Genomic DNA, 23,163 nt, shown 5'->3' with positions numbered 1-23,163 from the left:
ACCTATTTTTCTTTTTCCATACTTTTATGTACTTTTTCCATATACTGTGCTTGCTGTTAACTGTGACATCCATGCCACATCTTGTGCGTCAAGCGAGCATATAACATATAATATGCGCAAGGCGAGCAGTAAGGGATGGGGAAGTGGCCGTGGTGCTGATGGTTCACGCAGAGGCCGTGGCCCTGGGTGCATTCAAACTGTGCCTGCTGCCAGAGCACAAGAAAAACAATCATCCATGTTACCTAGCTTCATGTCCCAGTTTGCAGGGCGTTGCAGGACAAAACTCTTGAAGTCTGACCAGTGCGACCAGGTGGTCGGTTGGATTGCAGCAGATAATGCTTCAAGTCGGTTAAGCACCACCCTGTCTTCCACCAAGTCCAGTCTCAGTAGCCAAGAGTATGGTAAACAGAATCCTCTCCCTGATCCTCCTTTCTCCCACCATGGAGAGTCTGGCCAAACAAGTGATTCCACACTCGCAAATTCCAAGGATCTCTTTTCATCACCATTACTTGATTTGGCCCTCTCGCCAAGCACGCTTTAAGAGGGACATAAGATCTTGTGCCCTGATTACCAACCTCTTGAGCATCCACAGTCACAAGACCATGACAGTGGGGAACGGTAATTAGTGTTTAAAGAGGAGCTTTCACCAGAATAAAACATCTAAACTAACTATACAGACATGTAGAGGGGCGCCCAGGGATCCCCTGGCACTGTTATCCCTGGGCGCCGCTCTGTTCTCCCGGTATAGCCTCCGGTATCTTCATAGGCTCCACCCAAGGACACCTGACGGCGTCTCTTTCTCCCATGCTGTAGCGCGGGCCAATCGCAGCGCTCAGCTCATAGCCGCCTGAGAGGTTTTTTTTCTCTCATGCTATGAGCTGAGCGCTGCAATTGGCCAGCGCTACAGCATGGGAGAATGAGACGCCATCAGGTGTCCCTGGGTGGAGCAAAACTATAAAGATACCGGAGGCTATACCGGGAGAACGGATCGGCGCCCAGGGATAACAGTAAGTGCAGGGGGATCCCTGGGCACCGCTCTACATGTCTGTATAGTTAGTTTAGATGTTTTATTCTGGTGAAAGGTACTCTTTAAGGAGGTGGATAATGATGAGACACAGTTGCCAATTATCAACCGCAATTACTGTCTCAAGAGGTTGATCAAGAGGATGAGACACAGTTGTCAATCACTGAGGTTGTGGTTAGGTTAGCAAATAAAGAGGATGATCAGAGTGAGGAAGTGGAAGAGGAGTTGGTGGACGATGAGGTCACTGACCTAACCTGGGAAGGTCAAAAGCCGAGCGAGGACAGCAGTACAGAGCGGGAACGATCTGCAGCACTGCAACAGGCTGATAGAGGCAGTGGGGTGGGAAAAGGGAGAAGGCGGGCCACACTAAACAGGCCCACAACTGTTTCACGGAGCACCCCTTACGTAAATCTCCCTTGCCAAGGGGTAGGTGTTCTGCACTATGACACTTATTTGGGGAAAATGCGGACGACAAATGAATAGTAGTTTGCAACCTGTGCCACACCAAAATGAGCCGGGGCGTGAACACTAGCAACCTCACTACCACCAGCATGATCTGCCACATGGCATCCAAGCACCGTAATAAGTGGGACGAACGCCTGGGTCCACAATCTGTGTCTGCAAGTCACACCACTGCCTCCTCTTCCCCTATGGTATGTGCTGACCAATCGCCTGTCGAAGGCGCAGGCGAGGATGCCTCCTGCCCTGCACCTGGACCTTCGCAAGCACCATCAGTGACCACATCCACTTCCCTGTCCCAGTGCAGCGTCCAAATGTCATTACCCCAGGCATTTGAACGCAAACGCAAATACCCAGCCACCCACTCACAGGCCATAGCACTAAATGCGCAGCTTTACAAATTACCGGCCCTGGAAATGTTGCCATTTAGGCGTGTGGCCACTGAGGCTTTCCGAAGCTTGATGTCGGCAGCCGTCCCGCGGTACTCTGTCCCCAGCCGCCACTATTTTTCGAGGTGTGCCGTGCCCGCCTTACACCATGTGTCCCGAAATGTCACTCGTGCCCTGACCAACGCAGTTACACATGGACAAGTGCTTTTGGCCAGGGATGCTACATATCCCTGATGGCACACTGGGTGAACATTGTGGAAGCCGGGAGCAAGTTGTACACAGCGATGGCACAGGTGCTACCGACGCCGAAGATTGCGGACCCTAATTCCATCAGGGTTTTCACCACCACCTACATTAGTGGCTCCAAACCCCACTTCTCCTCCTCCGCCTCCTCCTCTACTTCCACCTCCAAATTATCTGCGTGCAGCACCAGTCAGCCATCAGCCATTAGCTGGAAGCAGTGTAGCACTGCAGTGGGGAAGCGTCAACAGGCCGTGCTGAAGCTGATAAGCTATAGCAGCCGATTTTTATATTGGCTCCTATAGGATCCCTCCCCTTCTGGGAGTGGGTAATCGGCGCACGTGCAGTAGGACACACAGTATGCCGTATTTTGGCGCGCACTCAAATCTGAAGGCAGCACTGGCTCTCACATGAACCCTCCTTCCTCAGTAAGTACTACTTTATAGTATATATAGGAAATGTATATATGGTGTTTTTAGCTTCACTATTCACTATAAGTTGTAGATCATATGATATAACGTTCACACCCTCCATCAGGGACACCCCCACTGACCCACTATTTAAAGGCACATTATACTGTGTGATTTCATAACTTGAGAAAGACCAGAGATGGTTGAAACGTTGCTATTTGTATGCTGCTGTTATCAATAAAGTAACCAGAATTTCCACCTGAATTGAAGAGTGCTGTGGATTTCTAAATTTTTAACCCCTCAGGTGACCACAATAAAAAAAAAAAAAAATGTCAAAAAAAGCAATTTTTTGGTCACCTTACATCACAAAAAGTGTAATAGCAAGCGATCAAAAACTCATATGCACTCCGAAATAGTGCCAATCAAACCATCATCTCATCCCGCAAAAATCATACCCTACCTAAGACAATCGCCCACAAACTGAAAAAACTATGGCTCTCAGAATATGGAGACACTAAAACATAATTTTTTTTTTGTTTCCAAAATGACATTATTGTGTAAACTTAAATAAATAAAAAAAAAAGGTATTGCCGCGTCCATAAGAACCTGCTCTATAAAAATATCACATAATCTAACCCCTCAGGTGAATACCATTAAAAAAAAGGTGTCAAAAAAGCTATTTTTTGTCACCTTACATCACACCAGGTGTAATAGCAAGCGATCAAAAAGTCATACGCACCCTATAATAGTACCAATCCAACCGTCATCTCATCCCAAAAAAATTAGCCCTTACACAAGACAGTCGCCCAAAAAATTAATAAAACTATGGCATTCAGAATGTGGAGACACTAAAAAAATCTTTTTTTTTCAAAAATGCTTTGTTATGTAAAACTGAAACAAACAACCCCAAAAAATTGTCATATTTGATATTGTCACCTGCTGTATAAAGATATCACATGATCTAACCTGTCAGATTAATGTTGTAAATAACAAAAAATAAAAACGGTGCCAAAACAGCTATTTCTTGTTACCTTGCCTCACAAAAAGTGTAATATAGAGCAACCAAAAATCATATGTACCCTAAAATAGTACCAACAAAACTGCCACCTTATCCCGTAGTTTCCAAAATGGGGGCACGTTTTTGGAGTTTCTACTCTAGGAGTGCATCAGGAGGGCTTCAAATGGGACATGGTGTCAAAAAAACTGTTCAGCAAAATCTGCCTTCCAAAAACCGTATGGTGTTCCTTTCCTTCTGCGCAATTCTGTGTGCCTGTACAGCAGTTGATGACCACATATGGGGTGTTTCTGTAAACTAAAGAATCAGGGCCATAAATATTGAGTTTTGTATTTAAATAAGTGTAACAGTGGCTCCACCTGTTGAGTAGGTACAGGTATGGTGCTCACTCCATAACTCATTTTGATACATGACCTTATACGTATGGCTGCTGATATATGAACAACAGGAATCGCAAAGGCACATGTTCCTTTATTTTGCCGCAGATTGTACATGTGTCACAGACATGGAGATATGATTGTTCAGTGAATCAGCCAAACTGCAAAGTGTTGGTGTTACTAAGGTGTAATCGCCTCACAATATGCAGCTGTATGTTATACAGGTGTATATATGTTCTAGTGGAATACAATCAGTGACTCACCACCATTTGGATAACGCACAGACTTGTATGCTACAACTGTGGCGTGAATATACAATCTATTTTATCAATAACACTTTTTTTTTTTGGACACACCTTCTCAGTCAAAGAGTTTTCTTTATTTTCATGACTATGAAGGCATCAAAACTATGAATTAACACATGTGGAATTATATACATTACTTTAAGAAATGAAGGTCAGTCAGTCTGGAGCTGGACCGCAGAGTGAAGGCAAAAGAGCCAACAAGTGCTAAGCATCTCTGGGAACTCCTTCAAGACTGTTGGAAGACCATTTCAGGGGACTACCTCTTGAAGCTCATCAAGAGAATGCCAAGAGTGTGCAAAGCAGTAATCCAAGCAAAAGGTGGCTACTTTGAAGAACCTAGAATATGACATATTTTCAGTTGTTTCACACTTGTTTGTTATGTATATAATTCCACATGTGTTAATTCATAGTTTTGATGCCTTCATAGTCATGAAAATAAAGAAAACTCTTTGAATGAGAAGGTGTGTCCAAACTTTTGGTCTGTACTGTATATATATATATATATATATATATATATATATATACACACACACATACATACACACACTGTGTCATGTGCGTCCAATAGTGAGTGGTGTATATCTTTACCACATATGAGTGTTCCATTTTGTTTTTATATCGTTTTTTTATTTATATAAATGTGAAATTCTGAAATGTCATCTCTATTTTCCATTAATTCTTGTGGAACACCTAAAGGGTTAACAAAGTTTGTGAATTCAGTTTTGTATACCATGAGGGGTGTAATTTCTAAAACGGGGTCACTTTTTTGGAGTTTCTACTCTAGGGGTGCATCAGGGGGTCTTCAAATGTGACATGGCAGCTTAAAATTATCCCAGTGAAATCGGCTTTCCAAAAACCAAATGGCGTTCCTTTCCTTCTGTGCAATGTCGTGTGCTCGTACAGCAGTTTACGACCACATATGGGGTGTTTCTGTAAACTATAGAATCAGGGCAATAAATATTGAGTTTTGTTCGGCTGTTAACTCTTGCTTTGTTTGTGGCAAAAAAATTATAAAAATGCTAAATCTGCCAAAAAAGTGAAATCCGGAAATTTAATCTCCATTTTCTATTAATTCTTGTCGAACACCTAAAGGGTTAACAAAGTTTGTAAAATCAGTTTTGAATAGCTTGAGGGGTGTAGTTTCTAAAATGGGGTCATTTTTGGGTGGTTTCTAGTATGTAAGCCTCACAAAGTGACTTCAGATCTGAACTGGTCCATAAAAAGTGGGTTTTGGAAATTATCAGAAAAATTTCAAGATTTACTCAATTTTACCAGTGTCAAAAAGTACAATATGTGTCGAGAAAACAATCTTAGAATGGCCTGGATAAGTAAAAGTGTTTTAAAGTTATAACCACATAAAGTGACACTTCAGATTTGCAAAAAATGGGCTGGTCCTTAAGGTGAAATATGGCAGGGTCCTTAAGGGGTTAAATTTGGAGATCAGACCCTTATTTTTTTGACAGAAACAAATGTTAACTTTCTTGGGTACAACAAACCTATGGTACATTAATAAAATGCCAATACCTATATAATATACACTCATGTATTAAACCACATGACAGGGTACTCATAAATATGTCAACCAAAAAAAGCCAATCATAAACACTACTGCTCAACTGCAAGAAATAACTATATATTTATTGAACAGAAAAATATATTAAAAGCCCATAAATACGCATAGCACATAGCAATACACATAGGACATTTAAAAACATAAAACCAATAGTAAGCGGTGGGGGGACGCAGCAAGAAAAAACAAGAGGCACATTTATTAAGACTGGCATGTAGCGCAGGGTCCGTTCTCTATAAAAGCCTCACCCTCTCCTCTTTGGTTAATAGGGCCAGGCATTATAAACGTGATCCCTGTCAATCAAAGTGGAGAAGGCACAGCAGTTTCAGAGAGAGCTGAGCCTCTAGGAGTAACAGCAACACCCCCATTGCTCCTAGAGACTCATTTGCATATATTAAAACCTCATTTTTCTCAGCAATGCGGAGACACAAGAACATGGGACCAACACAGATGCCTTCAGCCGCCAAGTGCACATGCAACAGGTCAGCCAGTGTCATAGGTACAAATCTGCTGACAGATGCCCTTTAATCTATAGTCCTTATCTCTAGTTTGAGATGTGTATAGGGAAATGCACATAGAGATCTGTACAGGGAAATGCAAAAAAAAAATATGCTGCCATTTGTAAAACAATGCCAAGTAACCAAAATATGTTAGGAAACTGTCTTAAACTGCCACTACAAAAATGCAGTGTTTATATAATCTTTTAAAAAACATGGGTCCTAATAATAGCCATGTGTATCCTAACAGTCCTGATTTTTCTTGGGGCAATGGACCTCAAAGAAAGTTTATGCAAATTCTCCCCAAAAAATTGGGAGATGTTGGGGGTTCCAAAAGAGATGCTTAATGGGGTTATCCCATGATTAATGTAAAAAAATGAAAATCAGATATCATATAGCAAATATCTTTTTCTAATAAAGCTAGAACCAGCCCTGTACCTCCAAAGAGCTCCCCATTTATTGCTTCAATTACTTTGCTACATTCACTTCAGTAAGGCCCCTTTCACACGGGCGTTGCGGGAAAATGTGCAGGTGCGTTGCAGGAACACGCGCGATTTTTCCACGTGAGTGCAAAACATTGTAATGCGTTTTGCACTCGCGTGAGAAAAATCGTGCATGTTTGTTACCCAAACCTGAACTTCTTAACAGAAGTTCGGGCTTGGGATCGGTATTCTGTAGATTGTATTATTTTCCCTTATAACATGATTATAAGGGAAAATAATAGCATTCTTAATACAGAATGCATAGTAAAATAGCGCTGGAGGGGTTAAAAAATTAAATAAAAAATTAGTCCACTTGATCGCGCTGCCGGCATCTCCTTCTGTCTCCTTTTTTGCTGATTGTAGTAACAGGACCTGTGGTGACGTCACTCCGGTCGTCACATGGTCCATCACATGATCCATCACCATGGTAAAAGATCATGTGATGGATCATGTGATGACCGGAGTGACGTCACCACAGGTCCTGTTCCTACAATCAGCAAAAAAGGAGACAGAAGGAGATGCCGGTAGCGCGATCAAGTGGACTAAGGTGAGTTAAATTTTTTTTAATTTTTTTTTAACCCCTCCAGCGCTATTTTACTATGCATTCTGTATTCAGAATGCTATTATTTTCCCTTATAACCATGTTATAAGGGGAAATAACAATGATCGGGTCTCCATCCCGATTGTCTCCTAGCAACCGTGCGTGAAAATCGCACCGCATCCGCACTTGCTTGCGGATGCTTGCGATTTTCACGCAACCCCATTCACTTCTATGGGGCCTGCATTGCGTGAAAAACGCTGAATATAGAGCATGCTGTGATTTTCATGCAACGCACAAGTGATGCGTGAAAATCACCGCTCATGTGAACAGCCCCATAGAAATGAATGGGTCGGGATTCAGTGCGGGTGCAATGCGTTCAACTCACGCATCGCATCCGCGCGGAATACTCGCCCATGTGAAAGGGGCCTTACTGTCACAGCTTCCAACAGTAGATATGGAGGGCGGCAGATGAAGGATGGAACCAAGCATGTTCAACCACCTCAGTAGTTGCATGTACACATTATTATGTAGATTAAGCACCATCGAATGCCATTATAGGAAAACACAATAATGTAAGAACTAAAACATTTTAGTAACAGAAAGTAAATTACAAAAGTAACTCGCTTTTCATGCTGAATTATATTAAAATTACATTTAATGGTGACAGAACTCATTTAATGGCTCTGAATATGTGTATTCAAAGGTTGGTAAGTATGATATTATTGTATCATTAAAAATATATATTTTTAAATCCCTTGACCAGCAGAGAAATGTTGTGCCAGTTCTGCATGCAGAGAAAATGCAGAAAGGTTTTTATAAGAGGGCGTACCTGTGTGGTTCTGATAAGATGGCATTATATTTTTGATAAAAGACATCCTCTCTGGTCAATGACACTACTGTTCTGATATTTTCAACAACTTCTGTCGATATCTAGAAATCACAGAGAAAAATGAACAGACAATTTAAAGCATAGACATAGAAATACACAAAAAACTACGCTGGTAATCATTCACTGCATCAACATACCGTACATTATTATTACATAAATTGTTACTTTTGATAAATAAAACTTAACATGTTCAAATCTGAGTACCCTTTACTGCTACTCATTTATTGGACAGCTTTTAACATTTCCCACTAGAAACTTGTGCAGTGCGGTGTTCCATGTACACAACTGAGCCCTTAAAGTGGATGTCCGAGGTCAGTGCTGAACCCGGACAACCCTTTTAAGCTTTAGACAACTGGTAAGACTGTCCTGGATAAAAGTCATAAGTAGAGATGAGTGTATTCATGAAAAGTTCGATTCTGCTGAATTAATCCGTCATCAAGCACATTTTTTTGTAACTAGCGGGTGCAATGACAAGGAGCTGCGATAGCGCCGCCCCCCCATCATTGTACCCCCCAGATCTCGCATTCATACATGATCACGGCACCTAAATGTGAAATTAACTATTAATTAAGTAAATGGAGGTGGTAAGTATGATTTTTTTTTTACACTATTTCAGGTTAAATCGATTCGCTAACACGAAGTACAAGGAAATTCGGCTTTAAGGTGAATCTAATTTATCCTAAAATTCGGACCGAATTCCACTTTGCATGCACAAATTCACTATACAGTACCCAAATGCACTATAAAGAAAGTATATTGGTATATAACACCCCACTTCAATAAGTTTTTTTTGGGGGGGACTGGTATATCAGACCAGTAGAAATTATTTGTTCCAACACTTTTCCCTCTATATACCTGCGGTATCTCAGCAGAACCGCACACAACTGCCTCACAATACAAATGCACTATAATATACTTTTTATGTTGGAAAGTATATTATAACATTGTACAAGGAAGGCAATCCATTAGAATATACATAAAGATAAAACGTAACCTTTAATAATTTTACTATGAGGGTCCATTCACATGTCCTTAAGTGTTTTGCGGATCCGCAAAACACGGACATCGGCAATGTGCATTCCGAAATTTGCGGACCGCACATCGCCGGCACTATAATAGAAAATGGCTAATTTTGTCCGCAATTGCAGACAAGAATAGGACATGTTCTATTTTTTGGCGGAAACGGAAGCACGGAAGTGCGGATGCGGACAGCACATTCCGGCCCCATTGAAAATGAATGGGTCTGCACCCGTTCTTCAAAATTGTAGAACGGATGCGGACCCATTTTGCGGACGTGTGAATGGAAAAGATATCCCTCAAAATGAAAATAAATGAAATTATTAAAGTTAACCAAAAAGCTTAGATGTGGTAGGCAATAACAAGTGCTCAGCGGCACCAAATCTGAAACCATATGTCCTAGCACAATCCGGGGGGTTCCAGTGCACATCGATGAATCCTGGAGGGAAAGCAAAAAACATCTATCCCTGGGCTAGATGATGATGTGGTATTGAAGGACAGGGTGGGCAAAGAACTGTCCCTGATATTTCCCTTCAGGGGGGAATGCTATTCTGGCCCTGATAGCCTAACCACAGACCACCCGTCTGATAAGAGTGACCCCGTCCGGAACCTTACCCTATATAAAATGGCCCTAGTAAGCCCCTAGCCCCTAAGTCCCTGACTTCCAGGTGATCACTATATAGATGTAGCTGTGTTATTTTGACTTATTATAAAAGTATATTATAAGTATATCGCACCCCTCTGTGTATCACACCTATCGATAGCACACCTATACTAGTCCTTAAAAGGACTTTTGTGGCCCTATTAGCTAGCATTTGGTGTACCTAACAGTCTGTCCCTGCTCCACCCAGCAACCTCTCTCTACACTGGCAAAAGACTGAATGTAAAATGGCGGCCAGAACAGGTTTATTTATAAGGTAGAGGGTATGTCCATGTGCTGAAATGTCTCAATTGGCTGTCCTGTACCACCTGATGGATGTGTCATGGGTCAAAGTTCTTCACAATGTAAAAGAATATGGCAGGCGCAAATATTGGCATATGTTCAAATGTTTGGCAAATCGCAAACACACAAAGCTCGCTGTGAAACGACCGCCGGGAAAACCGCAAAGTCATCTCTAGTCCTGACTTTCAAAGGCAGCTAAACCTACTTGCCTAATATTGTCTACTATTCAGCTATGCAGCCCCATACGCAGGGCAAGCTGTGATGCACTGTGTGTTCTCACACTGTCAGCATTAGCTTTCTCAAAAATGTGTGCTACAGTAGTTCTTCTGTGCAATTGGACCAGACAGGCTAGACTTTTATCCCCATGTGCCTAATAGAACCTTTGGCACCCATAGGGTTGCTACCTTTTCCAACTAAAAATACCGGCCAAGTTAAGCCACACCCCAAAGGAGGTGTTGTTGTTGGAGCGTGGCTAAGTCGCAATGTTATAATGTGGCTCCTAGTATTAATAGTGGCCCTATTAGTGCCCCCCAGTAATTAATGCCACCATTAAGCTCCCCCAGAATGGATAATGCCCCAATTCGGGCTCTGCAGAATTAATAATGCCTCCATTAGTGCCCCCCAGTAATATTAATGCCCCCATTAGCCCCCCTAGAATTAATAATGCCCCCATTTTTGCCCCAAGTAATAGTAATGCCTCTATTAGTGCCCCCCAGAATTAATAATGCCTTTATTATTGCCACCCAGAATTAATAATGTCCCAATTAGTGCCACTCAGAATTAATAATGCCCCCATTAGCGCCTCCCAGTATAACAATGCCCCATTAGAGCATGCCAGAATTAATAGTGCCCCCACTAGTGCCCCCATAAATAGTAATATCCCCATTAGTGTCCCCCCAGAATTAATAATGCCCCCATTAATGCACCCCAATAATATTAATGCTCCAATTAGTGCCCCCAGAATTAATAATTCCCCCATTAGCGCCCCCAGAATTAATAGTGCCCCCATTAGAGCCCCAAGTAATATTAATTCCCCCATTATTGCCCCCCAGTAATAATAATACCCCCATTAGTTTCCCCCAGAATTAATAATGCCGCCATTAGCGCCCCCCAGAATTAATAGTGCCATGATTAGTTTTGACTTTACATTGTCATGTTCCACTATCCCTGGTGTCAAATCTCATAAAACACCAGTGGCAGTCTGGTGTCAAAACTAATGTTGCCTCCACAGGTTCTCCTTACAAGCCGTTTAAGTCTTCTCAAGAAGAGAAGAAACTCAAAGATCTTACCAAAGAATGCACCCTGCACTAGAAACCACATCCTCTACTAAAATGCAGAGCCTTCAGGGAGAAGTCTTTAGAGGACCGCAAAGAGCATGACGGTAAGCAGATAGACACTGACGGAGACACCGCAGAAGTCACTTCTAACTGTACTGAGATCTGTAAAGGACTCGCAGGAGGGAAGTCCTGCTCAAAAATCTGCCTTTTCAGAGTTTATCCGGGTGGTCACCGAGATAAGGCGATCAAGGTATATGCAATCTTAGATTATCAAAGCAATAGGTCTTTAGCTAAATCCACCTTCTTTGACACATTCAACAACGTAGGGCCCGGTTCTCCCTACTCCTTAAGGACATGTGCAGGTACTGTTGAGACGGCGGGGAGGAAGGCAACTGGGTACAAGGTAGAGTCCATAGATGGTCAGACCTGCTTGTCCCTACCAACCATACTGGAGTGCAATCGCATACCTGACAACCGGTCTGAGATACCTACACCAGAGGTGGCCGCATACCACCCCTACCTGAAGCATATAGCTCATCTGATACCGGAACTAGACCCAGAAGCCCCGATAACACCACTCAACAATGATTTTGCTACTGAGAGAAAAACATGTGATTTATACTAAACTGAGCGCGCTGATTCCAAATATGAACTCTGAATTTGCCTGACACGTCTAGATTTAAAGTTATACATGCAAAGCCTATTCAGTTATAATATTAATGCATTATATTGGAAATATTCCAATGGACATATCCAGGCTGATGCCAGCAGTAAGTATATAAGGCAAGCTGGACAGATTTTGATAAAGTAATCTGTTATAGTGCTATCAGTTTTGAAACTTAAGATGGATAAACGCAAATGTGTTAACGATCTAGACAATTTCTGCTACATATGTAGCAAGTACACTACTTATGATCAGCGCAAGAATCTGACAAAGCGAGTGCATCTTGCTTACAAGTATTACTTTGACTGTAAAATTGGAGATCAAGATAAAAGCTGGGCACCTCATGTTTGTTGCACTGTGTGTTACTCTGGGCTAATGCAGTGGTTGAATGGTAAAAGGAATAGCTTTTGCAGTGCCTATGGTTTGGCGTGAGCAGAAAAATCACCATTCAGACTGTTACTTTTCCATGACTAAAATTGCCAGATATTCAAAGAGAAACAAGTCACAAATTGTGTATCCTGACTGTAAGTCTGCTCTTAAACCAGTACCACACAATGAAGAATATCCAGTGCCTGCCCCTCCCACAGCAGGAACGGCAATTGAAACAGACGGTTCTGATTCTGATGACGAAGAAGATGTTGATTGTCACAATGTATTTCCTGATCCAAAACAACTGGAGGGTCAGCCACACTTGCTGAGCCAATCAGATTTAGATGATCTGGTAAGAGATCTGTCATTATCTAAAGAAAAGTCCAAACTGCTAGCTTCTAGACTTCAGGAATGGAATTAGCTACAATGAGGCACCACAACTTCACACTTTCGTCATCAACACACCAAGTTAGCTGCATACTATGCATTGGAAAGTGATGTCTGTGTCTGTAATGATGTAAATGGTCTCATGATGGAATTAGATGATACACATGTTCCCGATGAATGGACGCTATTCATAGACTCTAGCAAAACAAGTTTGAAAGCTGTCTTGTTGCACAATGGTAACGAAAAAACATCTGTTCCATTGGCTCATGTGGATGGAATGAAAGAGACCGATCCTTCTATGGAGTTAATTTTGAAAATGATCAAATACTCAGAACATAAATGGAAAATTTGTGGCGACCTGAAAGTGGTAGCACTCCTGTTTGGCCTATAGTTAGGGTACACAAAGCATATGTGTTTCTTGTGCCTATGGAACAGTAGTGATGACAACAATCAATACAAAATGAGACAGTGACCTCTCAGAGTCAAGCACACAGTTGGTCAATACAATGTACAACACAAATCACTGGTCGATCCACTTCAAGTTTATCTTTCACCACTTCACATTAAACTTGGTTTAATGAAAAATTTTGTAATTGTACTTGATCGTGATGGAAATGGTTTCCAGTATTTGAAGGAGAAGTTTAGCACACTGAAAACTGATGCTAAAATAAAGGCCGGAATTTTTATTGGCCCCCGAAATCAACAAACTAATGCATGGTGACACATTCAGAACAAAACTCAACCCTCTGGAACTTGCAGCTTGGGATGCATTTGTGCTAGTAGTGCAGAACTTCCTTGGGAACAGAGGAGCTGCAAACTATGCTGAATCAGTAGACAACATGCTTACAGCATATTAACAACTTGGCTGCCGAATGTCATTGAAAGTGAATTTCTTACATTCCCATCTTGACTTTTTCCTCCCCAATTTGGGACACGTAAGTGATGAACATGGAAAGTGGTTCCATAAAGAGATTTCTACAATGGAGAACGGGTATCAAGGCCGCTGGAATCCCAACATGATGGGAGACTACTGCTGGTTTTTGCAACGGGGAAATATGACCGTTCACAAATACAAAACCAGATGACTGAAGCACTTTTAACAGTACTGGGCCTTGTTCAAGTAAGACTTTTAAACTGAAAAACAAGACTTTTTGAAATTTTGTTATTCCGTTACATTTTCATACACTGTTTACTATGCAAACTTTGATGTAGATCTGGTAATTGTTGGAGTAAAACTCATTCTGTTCATAATTATCCAATGCTTTCCAAGCGCTAAATTCATTTAGGCATACTTATGCATAGCAAAATTTCTTGACGTGTTACCACAATTCTGACTTTGGATTTGTAATCCGCACACTAAATTTAGTATAGGACTCCTTGTAAGAAACATACTACGAGTTCACAAGGCTAAAGGACAGATTAATGGTTCCCAAAATGCTCCATACACCCGGAGACTTGACCTAGGATGGGTCATCATAGGACACGTCTGTCTAGGAGGAGCACACAAGCCGACCTCTGTCAACAGTATGCTCACCAACACACTTGAAAATGGACGTCCTTCCCTATTCCAGCTATGTCACAGTAGTTTCTTGATAAAAAGAACTGCCACACAGTGCTCCTGTGCCTTGTCCTTTTGCAGATATCTCCTGTGAAGACCATGCCTGCAATAGTGAGCAAGATCACTTAGGGTGCACAGTTTGCCACAGGACAAGAGAAGACAACAGGTTCGCAATGTCAATAGAAGACAAGGACAACAGGGTCGTAATGTTTAAGGAATAGTAAAAGTCAAAAAGCTGGGTTGCACCTTTACCATTTAAACCCCGAAGACAACGCTTACCTGACACCAAAGAACTTGTCTACAGTCAATTTATCTCTCTCAAGCACAAACTTCAGAGGACACCAGAGATGAGAGAACATTTCTTTACCTTTATGGAAAGAATATTCCAGAACAACCATGCAGAAATGGCACCCATGCTCCGAGACTCTGAGGAGTGTTCGTATACTATTTACACATATTCGGCGTGCATCATCCTAATAAAACAGGACAGATAATAGTAGTATTCGACTCGAGTGCCAGGTGCGGAGGCATTTCGCTAAACAATGTCTTACTGTCTGGTCCAGACCTCAACAACAGATTTCTAGAAGTACAGTACTTCTCCGCTTCTGCAGAGATTACGTAGCATGGCTGACGTACAACAGATGTTCCACTACTTCCTCGTCAAGGAAGAACACAAACTACTTGACGTTCTTCTGGTACTGCAACAATGAGCCCAATGAAGACATTGTAGAGTACCGAATGAGAGTGCACATCTTCGGAAACAGTCCTTCCCCTGCAGTCGCTATCTACGGTCTCAGACATTCAGCTCTAGAGGGTGAAGCAAAGTATGGGTCAGATGTCAGATCCTTTGTGGAAAAGGATTTCTATGTGGACGACTGTTTGAAATCCACCCCCACGAACGAGACCGCAATCAGTCTTCTAAAAAGGGCTTGAGAAGTGCATGCTCTATCTAATCTGAGGTTGCACAAAATCTCCTCCTACAGCCGTGAGTTAATGGAAGCCTTCTGACCCCAAGATCATTCAAGTGATCTAAAGGACTTGGATCTTAGCACCGACTCCCTTCCAATGCAATGGAGCCTCAGTTTTCTCTGGGATTTAAAGGCAGACACATTCATCTTCCAAGTCAGCAAGGAAGCCCTTCACACGGAGAAGAGTTCTGTCCACCATAAACAGCTTATATACTGCTGGGATTCGTAGCGTCTGTGACCATCCAAGGTAAAATGATGTTAAGAGACTTCACCACAGAGACGTCTAATTGGGATGAATCGCTTCCCGCTGAGAAAAAGGACCTATGGACAGGTTGGAAGAAGTCTCTCGAAGCTTTGTCCAGCCTTCATGTGGCACGACCGTATGCTTCCGTGCCATCTACTGAAATCAAGATGCAAAGACTGTATATCTTTTGCAATGCTTCAGTCAAGGCAATTGCAGCTGTAGCATACTTAAAGACCATTGATGTCAAAGAACAATGTCATATAGAGTTTGTCATGAGCCGGACCACACTGGCGCCACTCCGCGAACACACGATTCCCAGACTGGAGCTCTGCGCTTCTGTGCTTGCAGTGGAGTTAGCTGAACTTATAACATCAGGAATGAACCTGGAAATCGAAGAAGTTGAGTTTTTTACAGACAGCAAGGTAGTCATAGGATATATTTGCAATGAAACCAGATGCTTTTATGTCTACGTCTGCAATCGGGTGCTTAGGATCAGGAGATCCACTTGTCCTAAAAAGTGGCACTATGTGCCTACACAGCATAATCCTGCAGAACATGCAACTAGATCTGTCGCAGCGAGCCACCTTAAGGACACAACATGGTTTATGGGTCCTGCATTCCTGTACCGTTCAACGTCTTGCAGTATTGGATACAACACGTTCAAATTGGTAGACCCAGATGCCGATGAGGAAATCCGACCTGAAGTATCTGTTCTACGCACAGTGACTTCGGACCACCAACTCAAATCTCATCACTTTGACAGGTTCTCCACCTGGATGTCGCTTGTACGTGCTATAGCCTGTCTAGTTCATATAGCTCAGTCTTACAAATCAATATTACCCATAACTCAGATGCCCTGCAAAGGTTGACATCCCTGCAAACATGCCTTTACCGCTGCTAATTTAGAAAAAGTAAAAAACATAATACTTTGCACTATAAAACATGAATGTTATTCTAAGGAAATTTACTACCTTATCAAAGGGCAAACAGTCTCCAAGGATAGAGCTTTGAAGAAGCTCGATCCCACGATTGACCAAAATGGGTTGCTAAGAAAGGAGGATTCAGTAGTGGCATCTCTTGAAGCCAGATGGGGAGTGTTCTGCCCAGCAGTGTTGAGAATCATTACAGATTACGTCTGCATTAGTTTTGGTATTTCTGTAGTGATAAATGTGTTCATAGCACCATCCAGCGGTGACAAATTGCCTTGCACCTTGTTTTTATTGTTGCTAAGATGCTGCAGTGTGGGTGGTGCAAAATATTGTGGAGTGCAAAGCATCCTGGGAAAGTAAAGTTTCCAGGACACAGTAGCAGCTGTCCTCCTGCATATCTCCTTCTTAACCCTTTCATGACCAAGGGTCATTGATGCCCCAGTGTCCAGGTCATATTTTACAAATCTGACATGCGTCACTTTATGTGGTAATAGCTTTGGAACACTTTTTTATTTATCCAAGCCATTCTGAGATTGTTTTCTCGTGACACATTCTACTTCATGACAGTCATAAATTTGAGTCAATATATTTCACCTTTATTTATGAATAAATGCCAAATTTACCAAAAGGTTTGAAAAATTCACAATTTTCTAAATTTCTATTTCTCTGCTTTTAAAACAGAAAGTGATTCCTCATAAAACATTTATTACTTAACATTCCCCATATGTCTACTTTATGTTGGCATAATTTTGGAAATGTCATTTTATTTTTTTAGGACATTAGAAGGCTTAGAAGTTTAGAAGCAATTCTTTAAATTTTTAAGAAAATTTCTAAAACCCACTTTTTAAGGACCAGTTCAGATCTGAAGTCACTTTGTGGGGCTTACATAGTGGATACCCCCATAAATGACCCCATTGTAGAAACTACACCCCTCAAGTTACTCAAAACTGATCTTACAAACTTTGTTAACCCTTTAGGTGTTTCACAAGAATGAAAGGAAAATGGAGATTAAATTTCAAAATTTCACTTTTTTGGCAGATTTTCCATTTTATTACATTTTTTTCTTTAACACATTGAGGGTTAACAGCCAAGCAAAACTCAATATTTATTACCCTGATTCTGCGATTTACAGAGTGTCACAATACCTTGCAGATAAAACTAAAGTAAATTTATTATTTCTCTGTAATAAATATAACCGCAGTTGCAACCCAGTGTGTGTCAGGCCCACACAGACTGTACTGTGCCCACTGCCCACCACTTATATAGGGTGGCACAGTACCTTGCACGCATAGTACCACTTATCTAAAAAAAAATGACAGGCAGAAGCAGGCCACCCCGCAGGGGCCGTCGTGGTGCTGTGATTTCCACTGGCCCTGGAATAATGCCCAGTTTTCATAGGCCACGTACCCTGAACCCGAAAAATTCGGAGAAAATAGTTGACTGGCTTACACAGGACACCCAATCTTCACCAGCTTCTGCTAAGAACCTTGACACACCATGCTCCTCCAGCTCAGCTTTGTTTACCTGCTCTCAAGTTACCACTCTCCCGCCCGCCGCCACCACCACCACCACCACCATTACGACCACAGCCACCACAGCCGCTTCACTTGATCCGTCAGAGGAGTTATTTACACATCAGTTGGATGAAATTAGTGATGCGCAACTATTATTGCCAGAGGATGTAGATAACAGGGATATGTCTCAGTCAGGCAGGATTACACACATGGACGTACAGTGTGATGATGATGATGATGATGATGATGATGTTGTACCCGCTGCTGCTTCCTTTGCTGAGGTGTCAGATACAAGTGAAGTGGTTGATGATGACGATGTGTCCGTGGATGCCACGTGGGTGCCTGCTCGAAGAGAAGAAGAAGAGGGGGAAAGATCAGAAGGGGAGACAGAGAGAAGGAGGAGACGAGTTGGAAGCAGGGGGAGGTCGTCGCAAAGAGCTAGTGGCACAGTCAGACAGCATGTATCAGCACCTGGGGTCAGCCAGACAGCACGCCAATCAACGCATGCTGTTGCCACTACCAGAATGCCGTCATTGCAAAGCTCAGCAGTGTGGCATTTTTTTTGTGTGTCTGCATCTGATAACAGCAATACCATTTGCAACCTGTGCCAAAAGAAACTGAGTCGTGGGAAGTCCAACACCCACCTCGGTACAACTGCTTTGCGAAGGCACATGATCGCACATCACAAACGCCTATGGGATCAACACATGAGTACAAGCAGCACACAAACTCAAAGCCGCCATCCTCCTCCTGGTCCAGCATCTTCAGCCACGTCAACCACTGCTGTCCTCCTTGCCCCTTCTCAACCATCCGCCACTCCGTCTCTCGCCTTGAGCAGTTCCTGCTCATCTGCCCACAGTCAGGTGTCTGTCAAGGACATGTTTGAGCGAAAGAAGCCAATGTCACAAAGTCACCCCCTTGCCCGGCGTCTGACAGCTGTCTTGACGGAACTCTTAGCCCGCCAGCTTTTACCATACCAGCTGGTGGAGTCTGAGGCCTTCAAAAAATTTGTCGCTATTGGGACACCACAGTGAAAGGTACCCGGACAAATTTTTTTTTTCAAAAAAGGCAATCCCAAACCTCTACTCTGAAATTGAAAAGGAAGTCATGGCATCTCTGGCATACAGTGTTGGGGCAAGGGTCCATCTGACCACTGATACCTGGTCTGCAAAGCACGGTCAGGGCACGTATATCACCTACCCCAGGGCACGTATATCACCTACGCGCATTGGGTCAACCTGCTGACGGCTGACAAACATGGAATGCGTGGCTCTGCAGGGGAGTTGGTGACACCGCCACGACTTGCAGGCAGGCCTACTGCCACCTCCTCTACTCCTCCTACTCCATCCTCTTCCATAACCTCCTCGGCTGAGTCCTCTTCTGCTGCGGCGTCTGGCTGCACATCAACTGAATCCCCCCAGCTCCCCAGGGGCTATTCCACATCCCGGATATGACAGTGTCACACTGTCTTGGGGTTGACTTGCCTGAAAGCAGAGAGCCACACCGGACCAGCACTCCTGTCCGCCCTGAACGCACAGCTGGATCAGTGGCTGACCCCGCACCAACTGGAGATTGTCAAAGTGGTGTGTGACAATTGAAGCTATTTGTTGGCGGCATTGAATTTGGGCAAGTTGTCACATGTGCCGTGCATGACACATGTGTTGAATCTCATCGTACAACGCTTTGTGTCTAAGTACCCAGGCTTACAGAACGTCCTCAAGCAGGCCAGGAAGGTGTGTGGCCATTTCAAGCGTTCCTACATGGCCATGGTGCACTTTTCAGATATCCAGCGGCGAAACAACATGCCAGTGAGGCGCTTGATTTGCGACAGCCCGACACGTTGGAATTCAACACTCCTAATGTTCGACCGCCTGCTCCAACAAGAAAAAGCCATCAACGAGTATTTGTATGACCGGGGTGCTAGGACAGCCTCTGCGGAGCTGGGAATTTTTTTGCCACGTTACTAGACGCTTATGCGCAATGCCTGTAGGCTCATGCGTCCTTTTGAGGAGGTGACAAACCTAGTCAGTCGCACCGAAGGCACCATCAGCGACCTCATCCCATTTGTTTTCTTCCTGGAGCGTGCCCTGCAAAGAGTGCTTGATCAGGCTGTAGATGAGCGTGAAGAGGAAGAGTTGTGGTCACCATCACCACCAGAAACAGCCTTGTCATCATCACTTGCCGGACCTGCGGCAACGCTGGAAGAGGAGTATGAGGAAGAGGAGTCAGAGGAGGAATGTGGCTTTGAGGAGGAGGAAGAACAACCACAGCAGGCATCCCAGGGTGCTCGTTGTTGTCACCTATCTGGGACCCGTGGTGTTGTACGTGGCTGGGGGGAAGAACAGACCGTCAATGACATCAGGGAGGACGAGGAACGGGAAATGAGTAGCTCGGCATCCAACCTTGTGCAAATGGGGTCTTTCATACTTTCATGTCTGTTGAGGGACCCTCGTATAAAAAGGATGAAGGAGAACGACCTGTACTGGGTGGCCAAGCTACTAGACCCCCGGTGTAAGCAGAAAGTGGCGGAAATGTTACCAAATTATCGAAAGTCGGAAAGGATGCAGCAGTTCAAAACCAAACTAAAAAATATGCTTTACACAGCTTATAAGGGGGATGTCACAGCACAATGGACGCTTTACAGATGTGTTGTTGATGGAGGACATGTGGACCTTTTTTTAGTCCTACACATCGCCACAGCCCTTTGGGATCCAGCCTTAGAGATCGACTCGACCGACAGGTAGCAGACTACTTTGCCTTAACTGAAGATATCGACACTCTGAGGAGCGATGAACCCCTTGACTACTGGGTGTGCAGGCTTGACCTGTGGCCTGAGCTATCCCAGTTTGCGATAGAACTTCTGGCCTGCCCCGCTTCAAGTGTCCTGTCAGAAAGGACCTTCAGTGCAGCAGGAGGCATTGTCACTGACAAGAGAAGTCGCCACGGTCAAAAAAGTGTTGATTACCTCACCTTCATTAAGATGAATGAGGCATGAATCCCGAAGGTACTGACAGTGGGGGATACGTTTGACTAACAAAAGGCCTGATGACATGCCTTGGCCTCAAAATGGTCCCCACGCTGCTGTATTTAAGATCTGCATACCGGATGACTTTCGTGAATTCTCCGCCCCCAACTAGGGTTCAAGCCGCAATGTTTTAGTCACCTTTCTGCCTGGAAAACATCTATTTTTCTGGCCGCTGCTACAACAGAGGCTGCAACAATACCATTATTTTTCAGGCATGTGTACATGCCTAATTTTTCTGGCCTCTGGTGCTGCACTGTGGCAGCAAAAACAAAACAAAAAAAAAGGCACATACATGTGTCAATTCCCCTTCGTGATCGTTACATTGTCGTGGTGAAGGGGCTTGCGTATCACAATGAAGTGATCATCACCTCTATGAGTGTGTTGGCAATGTTGCCACATCCCAGATGATAAGGCCGTTGATTCATTCATTATGATCAGACCAAAAGCGATCGGCTGGATAATTTCTCATAGAAAAAACATTAATTTTCTTTTTTTTTCTTTTTTCTTTTAAGTTGTATGGGTTTTTAATAGATAAAATAAAAAAATCATAATAAAGTCTCTTAATAGTTTATTAGAAATAATGCAGACAATTAAAAAAATCCCCATCAATTCCAATACAAAGCAAGTACAGAGCTCAGAACTAAATTATTTCAGGATGTCGTAATGGTTCGTTAATTCGGCAATGGTTAATCAATTCGACAAACGTCCCCGGATAGGGGACGTAACAGGGATTAAACTGATAGGAATAGTACTAGTTAAGACACCACTCATATAGGGTGTCACAGCACATTGCTCCGTGCACGCACAGTGCCCCAACTTGGGAGTAAGAGGACCGACCAAGCTGCTTTTTCCATCTCCCGGTTCCTAAAATCAATTCAGTTTGGTGTATTAGAGTTTGGTCTGTCACTGTGAAGGCAGTCGAAGGTACCCGGCCTAAATTTTTTTTCACAAAAGGCAATCCCTGATATGGGACGTAACAGGGATTAAACTGATGAGAATAGTACTACAGAAAATACCACTCATATCGGGTGTGACAGTAAATTGAAAAGGCGCAGACGCAGTGACCGTGGATTCAAACAAAGGGGAGGGAGCCAGCGTTTTTTTAACCATCTCCCCGTTCGAAAAATCAATTCAATAAATGGACCCCAGATTGGGGACGTAACAGGGATTAAACTGATGAGAAGAGAACTACAGAAAATAACACTCATATCGGGTGTGAGAGTAAATTGCACGGCACAGACGCAGTGACCGTGGATTCAAACAAAGGGGGGGGAGCCAGCGTTTTTTTAACCATCTCCCCGTTCGAAAAATAAATTCAATTCACCTTTCGGGGACCCTTGGTGTTGTACGTGGCTGGGTGGAGGAAGAAACCTTCAATGACATTAACGGGACATGGCTAGCTTGGTATCCAACCTTGTGCAAATGGGGAGTTTGCAGTTGGGCAAATGGACTGTTTGCAGTTGTTTGCGGTGCATTAAAAGGGGAGTTTGGTCTGTCAATGTCTGTGAAGCGGGCGTAACCCTTCCACTACCTGATCGATACAACATCATACCTGATCGTATACACACACTGGATGTTTTAAACCAAGTTATTCCAAAAAAAATTAGGATTGTTAGTGTAACGGGGTTCCGAAGGTACACTCGGTCCCCCATTAGCCGCAGACCTGCTGCTTAGCTTCGGGAACGAGGATCTGTGTTTTACCTCGTTCCCAGGGCGGCTTTACTAGCTGGGTGGCTCCCTGCTCCTAAGTCTGCCTTGAGCGCCGAGCTGATCACTCGGTGCTCGACTGGTTGGTCTGTCGGTCATGTGACGCTGGCCACGTCACATGACCCTCACTCCCCACTATAAATACAGGCAGCCTGCTGGCCACAGGTTGTCTGTTAATTTAGGTTCCACCTGTGATTTGGTCTTTCCTGGCGTACTTACCTCCTGCTGAATTCCTGACGATCCTCTGCCTGCTCCTTGTGTACTTTGCTGCTCTCCTGGTATTCTGACCAACGGCCTCCTCCTGACGATCCTCTGCTGACTCCTTTGGTACTTCACGTCTCTCCTGGTATTTATGACCCCGAC

The 23,163-nt window shown here is 43.4% G+C and overlaps 1 protein-coding gene across 1 annotated transcript in view; it reads right to left on the bottom strand.

The window, feature by feature from the left end:
* The window catches only part of LOC121002299 (ATP-dependent translocase ABCB1-like), a 1,351,406-nt gene that overhangs the window by 1,018,308 nt on the left and 309,935 nt on the right, over positions 1–23,163 (bottom strand). Inside the window, exon 13 of the mRNA XM_040433696.1 lies at positions 8,139–8,239. Within this exon, the coding sequence (XP_040289630.1) occupies positions 8,139–8,239 (101 nt within the window). The remainder of the gene's footprint in view (positions 1–8,138; positions 8,240–23,163) is intronic.

This window comes from Bufo bufo, chromosome 5 (genome assembly GCF_905171765.1).
Source record: "Bufo bufo chromosome 5, aBufBuf1.1, whole genome shotgun sequence".
In the NCBI taxonomy this organism is placed as follows: domain Eukaryota; kingdom Metazoa; phylum Chordata; class Amphibia; order Anura; family Bufonidae; genus Bufo; species Bufo bufo.
Note: the sequence above shows the minus strand (reverse complement) of the source record. Positions and strands in the feature narration are given on the sequence as shown.